The 14,670-nt window shown below is 42.7% G+C and overlaps 1 protein-coding gene across 7 annotated transcripts in view; it reads right to left on the reverse strand.

Moving 5' to 3' along the window:
• Nucleotides 1-14,670, reverse strand: part of Piezo2 (piezo type mechanosensitive ion channel component 2) — a 380,980-nt gene that overhangs the window by 78,126 nt on the left and 288,184 nt on the right. For all 7 annotated transcript variants that reach the window (XR_013046146.1, XM_076555357.1, XM_016003707.3 and 4 more), the window contains 4 exons: nucleotides 13,458-13,606; nucleotides 11,501-11,674; nucleotides 2,474-2,688; nucleotides 393-553 (listed from right to left, as the gene is read on the reverse strand). Coding sequence is in view for 6 of the 7 variants with exons in the window: in XM_076555357.1 (XP_076411472.1) it covers nucleotides 393-553; nucleotides 2,474-2,688; nucleotides 11,501-11,674; nucleotides 13,458-13,606 (699 nt within the window). In the remaining variant the exon portion in view is untranslated. The remainder of the gene's footprint in view (nucleotides 1-392; nucleotides 554-2,473; nucleotides 2,689-11,500; nucleotides 11,675-13,457; nucleotides 13,607-14,670) is intronic.

A 14,670-nucleotide genomic window follows, 5' to 3' on the forward strand; every position in this document is an offset into this window, starting at 1 on the left:
TAGTAAAGGCTTCATTATGTTTTGGAACTCGGGTCTACTCCTTGGCAACAGAAACTGGAATCTTACTCCTTTCCTCAAAGAGAACTTTGGGAGATATAGTCCCGTATGGTGCAGAAAACCAGCTCATGGCACACACTTCAGAAAGCAGCCTTTGCTATATGGCCAAGCTAAGTGGAAACTAAGCCATAGGGCTTTCTCCCCCTTTCTCTTTCCCTTCTCTGCTCACTCCATTAAGCTTGGGTGCTCGGTATAACAAAGCCTATACATTCGTATATGTCTTGATCCCTGAATGCCAGGGGCATTATAACATGAATGCCATGGGAGCTTGGACAGAGGAAATGAGGACCTTCCACACTCTGTTCAGTCTGGTAGTACAGCAAAAGAACACTTGCCTCTTTCACAGTAACCCAGATAATGTACGATGAGACGATTTTGATGATGTGCAGCTCCAAGATCCACCACATAAACACCTGCAACTTGTGAAAATACTCCAAGAATTTTAGGAAGAGCACAGTGAGGCGGTCAATCACCAGGAGCCACTTGTTCCTTAGATCTGCAAGGCAGTAAATACAGCCCGGAGCATGATCACCGTTTGTATTATTAACCAGTGCATATCTTGTAACTCTCAGGATGGAATGAGAAGCTGCCCAATGGTTAGTGGATGAATGCTATGAACCTGGAGAGGAAGTACCCAAGACCCCACCTCCCCATGCCATGCTGCTGATTATGCATGTAAGTTGAATACAAGGGGCCATGTTACTATAATAGCCTTATAATTAAACCAGTACAAAGATTTGTCTTGATTTACTTTTAAGACTGTGTTAAATGACCTGAGCTCTCTATAAATAACATCTTTTTCATCAAGCACAAGTGATAAATAAATGGTTAAGGCTCTTCAATCTCCTTTAATAAGCATGCCTATCAGGTCAGCTGTGGGTGGAGACAGTTTGTTCTCAGAATCAGTATGGTTTCATAAAGTGTGGTAAACTTCATTCTAATCATCCTCTTTTTTTTCTTAAGATTTATGTATTTATTATGTATACAGTGTTCTGCCTGCATGTCTGCCTGCAGGCCAGAAGAGGGCACTGATTCTCATTTTAGATGGTTGTGAGCCACTTTGTGGTTGCTGGGAATTGAACTCAGGATCTCTGGAAGAGCAGCCAGTGCTCTAAACATCTGAGTCATTTCCCCAGTCCTTCTAATCATCTTCTTAATCAAGTAAATCATTGCATATTTTCTATCTGAGGGGCTCACACCAATCTAGCCCTGTACTGGTCAACCCCACTGAAAGCCACACAGGACGGTTTTGTCTTTTCACATTTCAGTTCTGGATTGTGTCAACCTGTCAGAGGTAGCTGTAATGTGACTGTCCTTGACTCTGAACATTCACTAAGGCTTTAGTAACATTGAAAAATGCTTATGACTCAGGCAGTCAAGAGAAATAAACAAACCAGAGGCTTGTACAACATAACAGTAAGGGTGTGGAGGGATTTTGATAGGACCCTTTTAGTCAAGTCCAAAGTCCTCATTAAAGTAGTACAATGAAATCCTAGCCTTAACTACTTCTCTGGCAGAATTGTCCCCTGCCTCACAGTCGGGGGGGAGGGGGGGGGACTGCAATCCAGATGTGGAAAAGGCATCTGGTCCTTGCCTTGGGTCTTCTGAGATGACTTGGAGAAGTTAACAAGGACGCAGGGCATGTCTTTAAGAGTAATTTTCCTCCTTATGGCATTTTGATTTTCTGCTTTTGTACAGTAGAGACCCAGCTAAGACATGTACAGCATCTCCCTTCTGCTCCGGAGGCTGCACTCTCCCCATTTCTGAGCATTATGACAGGGACCAAACTCTCTGCCTTTCGCATCCTCTGTCAGATAACGTTTTTCAACAACCATGGCCATTCTACCCCACTCATTCCTGGTTATTACAGTTCTGGGAAGAAAGCTGGGGAAGAGACATCTACTGGCTAAAGATGGAGCCCTTAAGTCAGTGCTGTCCAAAACACTGCAGGGCACTAGCCTAAAAAGACAACCATGCAATTGCACACCACCTCTAGTTCTCACACTCCTAAATGCTGGACCAGAACTAGCAATGTATTCATAATTACCACTCTCTTTCATGAGCCTCAGAATGCCTTTCCCAAGATCGAGTCTTTGAAGCTGACATCAGGAATTGTCAGTGGTTCTGTGCAGGGGCCTACAGTAGGACAGGCCCTGTGAGAGGTTCCCACAAGCAGCAGAGACCAGAACACACCCCTCTGGGTCTCCTCATGGACTGTCTGTCTATCATCATGGGCTGTTAGCCAACTATCTGCTCTCTTCCCTTTCGGTTGCAGTAATTGGAATATAAATATTATCACTATAGCAACCAAAACTATCCTTCAACGTCTATTAGACAGAATCACAGACAGGTCCTTCGAAGCAAGACTCTCTTGTCATTTGTGCTGTTAGGGCAGCTGATGAGAGGGGCTGGTTACCTGAAGTTTCTTCCTCCTCCGATTCCTCTTCCTCATCTTCCTCCTCCTCAGACTCATCACTGTCCTTTCCTGGCTCGCCCTTCTCTGCCTTCTTGGCACATTCTTCTGGCCTCTCCTCCCCAGGCTCCACCAACTTCTGCCCCTCAGGCTTATCCAGGCTGGCGGTCATATTCATAATGGCTAGGTCTGGGAGGCTTCCTTCGGGGTGGGCCAATCTGTGGGCAGAGAGCAGCTGAGTGAGAAGAGGAAAGTGTGCCAGGAGGCTGCAGTCAAGGGGTAAGTAATGGAGGCCAAACCAAGACAAATGGGCACGTGTACAAAGACCTTGCGCCGTGGGCGTTGGCTTCTCGCCGCCACATTTTGTTGGTTTGTTTGTTTGTTTGAAGTTCTTTCTAAAAACAAACTGTCCACTCAGTTTTGCTAGATTTTCTTATTCAGGTTCTAGTGATTGGTCGGGAATGAGAGCTATTGACACCTAAACTTGACATTTTCTCCTGGAGGAGAAAATGATCAGAGTTTAGGGTGTAGAAGCATGAAATGGCATCATGTAGAGCAAGCATTTCATGGCTTCACAGGGGGACTTACTCATTCTGGTGGATTGGTAATTTTTTCTTGATGCTGCTCAAAGTAATTGAAGTAGAAAGGAAAAAAAGGAGATGAGAACAGAGGAGTTATAAGGATGTCAGAGATCACATATCATGCTATATATCATCCACTATCACATCGGGGTATGCCAGGTGCAGTGACGGCCTAATGCCAAGTGCATTCCAGAATGGAACCAGTAGTGCGCTTTCACTGGGAATCTAGGCTCAGCAACTGATCTGAGTGGACGGGATGGCTGGTTTGTAGGGGAGAGGATAGATAGGCTCCCCGGTCAAACCACATCACGCTCATTTGGTAAGGTTTCAGACCATCTTGCAGGAATCATGTCATTCACAGGTTACTGAAGTCTTTTCAAGTTATTAAATAATGTATGCGCTTAGTCAGCCTTGGCATTGGCTAATCTCATGCTACCAGCTGCTAAAGCATGTGCAAGGAGAGCCACACACTTCTGGGAGTGGTTACGACATCTGCATCACATCCCGTCTGTGGACCATTGATGTGAACTGTGGGCGGAAAGCTGCAGGAGACCCTGTAGGAGCCAGAGCCAGAGCCAGAATGCAGGAGTGGAGGTGGGGATTTACCGCCCTGACAGCCGCTGGGTCCCACAGCTTACTTCATAGCAGACGGCACCCGTGAGGACTCTGTCCCACACTGTATTTTTGAGATGGAATGTTATGTTGCTCAGGCTGCCCTCAAAACTACCAGACCAAACAATCCTCCCTTACTTAGGGTTGTGGGAATGGACCATGTGCCTAATTTCCTAATTGCCTCAAAAAACAAAAAAAACAAAAAAAAACAAAAACAACAACAACAACAACAAAACTGGAAAGCTCTTTAATTCTATTTAGGTGAATGTTATATAAAAAAAAACATTGTAGATAATACACACAGTGCATTTTACAAACATGTATTCTGGAAATGCTAATCATCTTTTCCATTTGTAGGAATTATTCCATACATTTCAACCTGGTTATATAACAGGATCGTTGAACCTCAAAAAATTATTTAGCTTTCCTGAAATTTGGTTAATCTGTGGCTGGGGATGGGGGCATGGCTGTGGATGAATGAGGGTGTGGCTGGGATGGGGGAGTGGCTGTGGATGGAAGGGGGTGTGGCTGGGATGGGGGTGTGGCTGGGATGGGGGTGTGGCTGGGATGGGGGTGTGGTTGGGGATGGGTAGGAATTTGGCTTGGGATGGGGGTTATGTGGACATCCTACCCCTGCCTTAAGCTAGTTATCTTATCTTCTCAGTTTATGGGAAGTTTAGTTTTAAAACTGCAACAATCACTTTTTTTTTCTTCCCACAGCAACACTGTGCATTCACATCATTGAGAACATCTGCGGACCAGTTTTCCAGGGCTGTGTGAGATGCCTCTGGGTGCAGCAGCAGTCTGGTGTCACAGTTACCAGTAGACGCTCTGAAATTGTTGCAGGCCTGCACTATTTAGTAGGAGGGTACCTGTGTTAGGACAAAGACTTTGGTCACTTATCCTATGGAACTGTGATCTTGGATTACATTTTAAAGACAGCATAGACTCTGAACTGACGAGACAACTTTCTAATAATCCCCGCTCTTTGGGGAATGACACTCCTAGTCATGAGGCTGATTCTAGAGTCACTATTAGGACCACATAACAAAATGTCTTCAGTGAAGATGTCCCCCAACTGTTTGCACAGCTAGGACATACTGGTGACACTAGGTAAATGAAGGAAGCAGAAGAAGATGCTGGAACGAAACTCTTGGAAGTGGTTCTACACTGACTTCTGACACTTCTTTATAAGTGCTCTGGGCCAGGCAAAGTTGAGAGTACTAGATCTCTGGGCACCACAAGTCATGTTTACTATGCTCTGATTTAATTCATGAGGAAGGACAGAGGCACATCCAGGTAGCCTCTGGAGCAATGTAACTTCATGTCTTAGGATGGGTAACAAAAAAGGAAAAGAGAAGAGACATGTACCGGAGCTTTTTAATCCTCTGCGAATTTCACTGGCTGTTTTCTTTCATTATACATTCAGGAAAACATGTGCACATGAGACACACATAATGAAAATATTTTAAATGCACAATGTTTGGAGCACGTTGTTTTAAAAACACTGTGTAATCTTTCCAGCTCTCTCGTTTTTATCTTTATCATACCATTTTTTGAGAATATGATCAAGGAGAATGCCAAAAGCCTGGGGTTCAGGAGACAGGAAGCCTGGAGCAGAATCCCCATTGGGAAGAGACTCTATCTACATGGCTTGGCAAAGTACTGGGCCTGCTTCCTTAGCTTCAATCTGTTAACCTGTGGGATGGAAACAATTGGGCCCTCTTTACAGGATATTTGGAATATTAGGGTGGTTTCTGTGAATGGTTCATATCAGGAGTAGTCACACAGGAAAAATTTAAGGCAAAACAAAAAACCTTCTAAGAAGAGATTTTTTTCAGCTTGGGTGTGGTCACCTGCATTGTAAGTTCATCCTCGGAAAAAATCAGGGTTCAGCATGTGCTCTTGCAGGGGTCCACTCAGTGAAGGGCTGCGGAAAAGATGCTAAACATGGGGGGTGATTCTGCCGCCTGCCAGTTTGTACATTTAAGAAAATCTTTCTCGCTGGGTGGTGGTGGTGGTGGTGGTGGTGGTGGTGGTGGTGGTGGTGGTGGTGCATGCCTTTAATCTCAGCACTCGGGAGGCAGAGCTAGGAGGATCTCTGTGAGTTCAAGGCCTGCCTGGTCTACAGAGCGAGATCCAGGAGAGGCACCAAACAACACAGAGAAACCCTGTCTCAAAAAAACCAAAAAAGAAAAAGAAAATCTCTCTCAAGGAAAATGCCCAGTGTTTCTCTAGGGAATCTGTTCTTCAGGCTTGCTCACTGTTCTGTGCGCAGCTCTTAATCATGTGATCACAGGGCTCAGCACTGAAGGAACTGACCTCGGCTACACACAGCAGCTGGATCAGTCTCCAGAAAAGCCAATGTCACTTTCAGCTGGAAAAGCCCACTCCAGGGAGACATTCCCTGAAGTTTCAGGCTGCAGAGCTTATAATGCTTGTCCTTCTTTACCGACCTCATAAAGTCTTTCATGTCCAGAGGACAAGCTTTTATCTGGGACACCAGAGAGATGTGGATGATTTTGGGAAGTCTTCCTTCTAGTTTCTGACATCAAACCATTTTACACATCTGTCTCCAGAAAAAGTTCATTTTAACCTCTTTACGTTTTCTTTCTTTCTTTTTTTTTCTTTAGTTGTCTTTGTGTCCTTGTGTCCATTCATCCGCGCGCGCGCTTGCGCGCGTGTGTGTGTGTGTGTGTGTGTGTGTGTGTGTGTGTGTGTGTGTGTGTGAAAGAGAGAGAGAGAGAGAGGGGGGGGTTGTGAGATTAACACTCTGAGCTATTGGCTTCTTATTATTAATTCTGGAATAAAAATGTTTTTGCCCTTCACACCCTAATGAGGCAGATGACTTTCATCTCTTCGTTTATTAATCCAACTCTTTCCTTTGAGGACTCAGTGTCCTATACCAGTCATCTCCTCTGTTGTGTGCATTTTCACACTACAATTCAGTGAACTTTAGTAAGGGCACTCTGTGCACCAGAGACACCTTCTGTGCACTGGAAACACCTTCTTCAATGACACACAATATGTGACGTGAAAGCCAAGGAGGTTCAATTTAGTCTCGGGACTTGGCTTTGAGAAGCTGTATCGTAAGCTAGTTTCCAAGAAGGAAAGATAGAAAACTGGCCATGGTAGAATCCCTTAGTTTAAAGTCTATGAGTTGGAACTATCCTAATTGGGGTGTGTGTGAACTACACATTGCACTCACCCCTTTCACAGATGTAAGACATGCCTGAAGCTAGGAAAGGCCGCGCAGTGCAGATCTGCAGTGTTCACAACATTAGTGATGTTGGAAGTGTTTACGGAACTAATACAACTTCAAGAAGATTGTCTTCACATAGAAACAGCTCATCTGTGAATTTAGCATCACATCCTACATGTATGGTATTACATCTTACATGTATGGTACTGATTTCTCTGAATAGAATCCAGAGAGGTTGCACTTATCTCTGCTTCTACACCATGGAAAGAATCAACTCATCCCTGAGAAAATATTCAACTTTATGTTTTGGCAATTTTCCAGACATCATTCCACATCTTTTCCAAGTGGCCCAGTGCATGCTACCTTCGTTTACTACACATTTTGGTTAAGGTAATATCTGCCTGGTGTTCTATATGTAGGTATCTCTCTCTCTCTCTCTCTTTTTTTTTTCAAATTTACAAACTCACTTTTCGCATCACATTTTTCTCCTTATAAAACAGCATCAGACTTGAAAACCATGCTCATTCTACCATTCTAATTGAGTAGGTGGTTCTATTAAAATTTGGACACACTTTAAAGACAACAGGAAGCACAGGTTTTGGAATGAGAGTCAAGTGTGTTTGACTAATGTTTCCTTGGTGGGTATGCCAGCCCTTCTGGCATTCTCCACGAGTGAAAGATTTCACTGAAAGACGGTAGTGTAAAGCTGGAATATTTGGGGATTTTAATTATTTGGGGTGAGTCTGAATATCTCTCTCTCTCTCTCTCTCTCTCTCTCTCTCTCTATATATATATATATATATATATATATATATATATATATATATCTCCTAATTAAACAAGTGATAGATGCTTTATGAAAAAGAACAAGCAGAGAGTTGTCTTTCGTTGGGACACAGGGGATTTAAGTAGCCGGGGAAGATTCCCAACTAGAGTATAGTCTTCTTCTCTACCCAGCAGCTAAATTCCTGAGCTGGGATTTTCTCACCCTGGCTTCCAGCAGAGGCCAGACAGCCCTTGCTCAATGCTTTTATTTGCTCAGGTGACACCCACCATAAGGAAGGACTATATCTAGTTACTTTATTTGTATTTCCTGTGGTGTGGGGACACACTGTGACATCTAGGGTTGTAAATGACCCCTCTTTAATATTTTGATCTTTCTATTAGAATTGTATTTGGAAATCGATTTTTTAAAACCACATACTGTGGCCATTTTTTTTTTTCATTCAGGAAGTACCTACCAAATGTCAATTAATGAGTAGGGCTGAGGGTTCAGTGATGGGGTATCTCCTGTGTGCGGCACAGGACATCCAGACCCTAGGAGCTTATGCCTCTAGCAAGGGAGGTAAGACAAGCAGGGTTCTGGAAGGAAAGCCTGAGAAAATGCTGCAGGAATCTGAAGGGAGGGCAGACAAGTGTCAGCAGCATGTTGGCATTGATGGGATTGTGTGGAGGAGGCAGTTCTTAAGCTGAGCTCTTAATTTTATGATCAGTGAGGTGTCAAACCCTCTGACAAGCCTTGAGCAAATTCTACCAAAGAACAAAGTCAATGGGATGTGTAAGTCGGGACCAAAACCAAATACTGAGCACCAGCTGAAGACCCTGGACCACCTCCACAGCCACTCCTGCAGCACCATTTGGTATCACCACCAAAATGGCTTGGTTTGCAAAGTGCATCCATGAGCATACCTGAGACCACAGTCCACTATCTGAGGACACCACTTTTCATTTACAAAGCAGTAAAAGGTTTAACATATGAAGGAACATTTTTTTAAACAAAAAGAAGAGAGAAAATGTTAGCATACCCACCTATTTATTATTAGATACACGCGACCATTGACTTTGGCATGGCTGCCCGAGGAGAAGGAAACGCAAGGATGCAGTGGGAGACAGAAGAGAGAGAGAGAGAGAAGACAGTTAGGCGGAGGCAGTGGAGTAGACCGTCCCTTGAGCTTAGGCAGGTGTATCATCCCTCAGAGATTCGGTGCCTTGAAGAAGAAGAGTCCAGGCAGTAAGACTCAGGAGCAACATGAAGTCAGACACACACAGGAAAAATGCTCAAGGATCACATGCCCCTTCTACCTCCTTTCTCCCACCTCACGTACTCTATTAAAAAAGAAGTGATGCTTTTGATACACATTATCAAAGCAAAAAATAGAATCTAAAGGATTAATGACTGCTCCTTTTTCGGATCTAAAGAAGTTTTAAGTCAATATATTTTCTTTATCGTCTTTAAATCTTAAGTTAAAATCTATTTAGTATTTTCTAACATGAACCATAGATAATTTGCAATGATATCAAAGTAATTAAGATGGCTCTTAGAAAATTGTTATTATGTAACGTGCATTATTGTTCTGTTATGTGTTATCAGTTACGTAAAATGACATTTCTGAGATTGCCTATTGAGAAATTGTAAGTTTTTCTTATGTATGAATATAAATTCTTTTCATAATTCTAACGGTACTTCCTGTAAGGATAAATACAGTAAATTGTACTTCATATACAAATGATGCTTGCCTACACTGCATGTGTGCATGCGAACACACACACCCCAGAGTCGTACAAGACAGGGAAAGCCCAGTGGGATATCAATAGAAATCAGAGTGCCGAAATCAATTTAATCAGTACAACGAGTCCATTATTCCCCATCTGAAATCAGTTTTCATAAAGCTCTCCAAAGCAAAGAGATGAGAGAAAGACAGCAGGGAAGTCAATCCCAACTCTGAGCATATTCATTTTTCCTCATCATTTGGATTTTAATGAAGCCATCGATTAGAACTCAGAACAAAACCCTACTGGGAGGTGAACATTATCCATAAGAAAAATATAGTCAGAGAGAATTTTAAAAAGATGATACACGTAGCAAATATTCAAATTCAAATTTTGTCACTTTTATAGAACACTCTTACAGAAAAACCTCATAACAATGAAGTTATTTAACTTCCCTAAGGATCTAGAACTGATTTTTTTTTCAGACCTGAAAGTGAAATCCCACGTAAGTTTTCAACACCTCCCCTTTTCTCATGCTCTTAGGTTTTCTTGGAAAAGTCACCACTCCAGGAATGCTCAGGGCTGAGCCACGCTCAGGAATAAAGGAAGCAGTGACGGAGAAGGGGTTAAATCATTTAGCCTGCCGTCTCTAAGTGAACTGACAAGCAAGTGTTTTACTGCTATAGCTGTAGAAAGGAGACAGCACACACTTGTGCCAGGCAGTAACCCTTCCCAGAATCTGTATAATTGGCATGGCAGTTCACTTCTACTTCAAGGGAACTCTGGGCTAAATTCAGGTTTCACATACATACTCAGTTTCAGTCTTATTCAGGTGGTGTCTTAGTTAGGGTGACTATTGCTGGGATGAATCACTATAACCAAACACAACGTGGGGAGAAAAGGGTTTATGTAACTCACAGTCCCATGTAAGAATTCATCATTAAAATCAGTGTGGGCAGGAACTCAAGCAGGGCAGGAACCAGGATGCAGGAGCTGATGCAGCAGCCATGGTGGGATGGGGGTGCTACTTAACTGGCTCCCCATGGTTTGCTCAGCCTGCTTTCTTATAGAACCCAGGACCACCAACCCAGGGATGGTCCCACGCACAATGGCCTGGGCCCCTCCCCATCAATTACTAATTAAGAAAATGCCCTACAGGCTTGCATGCAGTCTGATCTTATGGAGGCATTCTCTCAATGGAGGCTCCCTCCTCTCTGATGACTCTAGCTTGTGTCAAGTTGACAGAAAACAAGCCAGATGATTAGTCTGGGAAAATCTTTGTTGAGCCTTTTATCTTCTGTAAAACTATGGTCCTAAAAATATTTCCTCTTCTGTATAAATTATATCCTTTATCCACTTTGATTATATATCAGAAAACCCAGACTCACAGCAATGAAGGTAACAGTGACAGAAAGCTTCTACTAACAGGAAGAAATTTTAAAGAGAAGAAAATATTCATTGAAGGGAAGAGAGAGCTTCAGGAACAAAAAAAATTTAAGTCATCCTTAGCAATGATCAACAGTTAAATCTCACAAATGAAAGATTTCTTTATTCCCCCAAGCCGTTTTTGTTTGTGATTTGGTTTTAATTCACTTTGTACTCTAGGTTGGCTTTGAACTTGGGGTTACACATCCTCCTTTGTCAGTCTCCCTAGTGATGGGAATACCATGTGTCACCCATGCCAAGCTTAAAATATGTTTCCAAATTATTTGAATATGATTTTTAAAAATTTGTTGAGTATACTTAAACTAACCATGTATACTGTTGGAATTCAATAGTAAATAGTTTTAGCTGTAGGTATCACAACCATGTCAAAAATGGTCAAGTTGTGATATTTTCTAACAATTGACAAGTGTCACTCAGGGTCATTTTCCGTCCATCAAGTTGCCTGTGGAATCCCTTCAGTTCTAACAACTGCTCATTTTCAAGCAGTGATCATTATTGAAGGAACCAGCAGTGGACACACACACACACACACACACACACACACACACACACACACACACACACACACACACACACACCAGTGAGAAATTCAAGGTTGAAAGCCTAAGTTAGAGTGCTGGATTTGGCTTCCCACTGAAGTAGGGTACCAGGGCAGACATTCCAGGAACAGGAGAGCCGAGGCTTCTTTCCTTTGCTCACCTGTAGATGGTGTTGTCTTCTTTGCTGGGGATGGACTTGAGGTCTGTGAGTTCCAGGAACCGGTCATGGAAGTAGTGGAGGTGTAGGATGCACACCAGCAGAAAGGAGGTGGGGATGAATATGCGTGTGAACAGTTCCGCCACAGTAAACTGCTTCAGGCCGAGATCCTCAAGCCTGTCAAAGAAGACAGGGGAAAAGCAGGGAGCCTTCTGAGGCACTACTGACCAGCCTCCCTCTCACAAGCCCCAACAGCCATTCTGTTTGCTTTTGCAGTGTATAACTCTTTCCCTGCTATTCGCACCAATCCAGCTAGCCTGTCTTCACAGCAGTCAGTAACAACTCATTGTAGCTGAATTCAGTATCCGTATCTCTATCCTTACTTCAATTGAGCATTAGTCCCCTTCTAATAGTTTCAGGATCAAAGCATCACACATCTCTGGTCTTCTCTTTGGCCCCGCTTACTAACGGCACCACGATTTCCTGTGCAACCAGACCCACATTTCTACTGGAAACCAGCTGCTCAGCATTGACTCCAGATGCAACAGTGGCCTTGGCTTCCCTCTTTTCTTTGGCAAAGCCATTCTCCACTCTGGCCTCTCCTGAACCACTAAATGGTGCAGACATCTGTCTTGTGCAAAGTTTAGACACCAGGAAGCATCCCTGGTTCCTATACTACTCCTACATGTTTGTTTCACCCCCCAAGTGCCTCTGACAATCCCCCCACCCAATGCACACGTAACCATTATCTGCCTCCTCCTTCTACTCTGTCTGAGGAAGAGCTTGTCTTTCTCACAGGGCAGTTGCTAAGTGCATGCCATGCGATTTTGTTTGTTCCCCACAAATCACATTTCCTTAGCTACTCAAGAGATCTTCCAAGAATTGAAGACAATTCCAACACGAATAAAACACAAACTACTTGCTGCACCATGGCCTGGGCCTTTGTTATGCTTCCCCGCCTCTCTTACTGTTTCTCTCTTGCTCTCAGAAGGTGAACTTCCTCCCATCCCTCCTCTACCCACGGCCAGCTCCATCTTGCTGCAGGGCCTTTGCATCTGTTGTTCTTTCTGCCTAGGATGCTCTCCCACATCCTACAGTCACAATCCCATTTTCCTAAGAAAAGTTGTGTTTCTGTGCCTCAGGTAGAATTGAAAGGACACCTCTACAAAGAATTCTGAGAGCACCACCCCGTTTCCTGCTCCCTATAGCCCTCTAGCAGTCCAGTGTTTCCTTCACAGATTAACCTAAGTGTTAATGGCTTACATGCATCAAGGTAGATTGTTTTTTGGCTGCCCGGACTTCAACTCTCTTTCTTGTTTCCTGTCACATCCCCAGCACAGGACAAGTACTCAACAAACATCTACAATGAATCCCTGTGGGTCTATTTTTCTAATAATACATAAACTTTTTCTTTTTTTTTCTTTCTCCTTGACACCTCTGCATTTCAGACCAAGACCCAGATATAGCTGGATTTCTAAACTAATTAGGGAGACTTCTAAGAGAAAGTCAGAAAGAGAGAACTCGGCTGCATGCAGCAGTGTGCAATTACATCACTCTTGGGCAACAGCACAGCAGGAATGTCTTTCCCTGTGGCACCAACTATTCCACAGAGTCTAAGCCTAGGGAAGAGGTAAGTGAATCCACGAGCTTCCCATGGGCTGGAAAACTGCACTGATCTGAGGGGCAGAAAGCATGGCAGCTGTGTTTTATTTACATGGGATGGACACCAGAAATCATCTTTCATTAAAATGGGGCTGAAAAAAATTTTGCTAGCCATCCATCATGGAATCATGAGCACATTTCAAGCTCATCATTTTACAGAGGGAACATAGAAGACCAGCATCATGTTTTAGTAAATTTACTAAAATTGTTCACTGAGTTTTCAGGAACAATATGCATTAAGAGCGTCAACATGTTTTTCCTCCCCGCTACCATCTCATCCCAGGCACAAATCACTTACTTTTCTTTCTTTAAGCCAGTCATGTTTTGCCACAGGCCTGGGAAGTTTTCAAACTGGTAAGTGTATATAAAGATGAGCACCAGCATGGTGTAAATGACCACTGACATCCAGAAGTATTTCAGAATTTTTCTCCACCATTCATAATGCACCTGCAAACCAGACATCGAAAAGCAAAGGAAACGAAGAGAAAATGGAAAAATGGTTGGGGAAAAAAGAAAAAAAAAGGCTCATCTAGGTAGCTGGCTTAATTAAGCAAGGCAGTGAATGTGTGTGTGTGTGTGTGTGTGTGTGTGTGTGTGTGTGTGTGTGTGTGTGTGTGTGAATCTTTGACATGACATTGATTTTAATTTTAGGTTCTTGAAGGTTCTTTTTTGCAGTTTAATTGTCCTGATAGATGTTAGAATTCCAGTTGAACTGGCCATGGCTAACTGTGTCTTTGCATAAGTTGCTAGACCTCACTGCTTCCAGCTTCTCCTCCATGAGCACATGTTTTGCAGAGTTCCCAGATAGTATCCAGAAACCTCTCAACACATCTCATCTCTAGGAGATCAAGGTATGGTGGCCATCGTGGGTTTTGCATTTACAGAAAACTACACCCATTTGACATTCAATATTGTATTTAATAAACAAAAGTGTGAAATATTCATTAGAGGACATCTCTCATACCTTAGAGGTATTCAAGAGTTCATCAATTTCTGCTGAGAACATTTTCAAACTCTCATTTTCACATATAAAGAACTACTGTCATTGCTTTAGGTATTCTGTTGGACACCCCAAAGAATATTGTACTGTTATTCTAGTCTGTATCATTGGACTCCCTTCTAATATCAGTCAAAATTAAGTTTGTGAAAAGGCTAACTCATTCTAATATGATTATTTCATGCTACTAAAGCTCTTGCTCTCTCTGTCTCTCTCTCACACACACACACATACACATAGACACACTCACACATGTACCAACAGTTTCGTGATCACAAAGCCTACAATATGAACAAGCTGGAGAATCCTTAACTACTTAAGATTATCCAGCATTGCTCTTAAATTATTAAATGTTAAAAATATGATCGAAATATAAAGATTGTTTTTCAAATCAAGACTTTTTGGAAAACATGAATTTTATTTCTAAGTTTTAAAGAATCTCAAATTTTAAAATAAAAACGCCTAAGATAGTTCTTGTTTTAACGCTGTCACGGGTTTTTCATGTATAAAAGAT

The sequence above is a fragment of the Peromyscus maniculatus genome, chromosome 19 (assembly GCF_049852395.1).
Source record: "Peromyscus maniculatus bairdii isolate BWxNUB_F1_BW_parent chromosome 19, HU_Pman_BW_mat_3.1, whole genome shotgun sequence".
NCBI classification, from domain to species: Eukaryota; Metazoa; Chordata; class Mammalia; order Rodentia; family Cricetidae; genus Peromyscus; species Peromyscus maniculatus.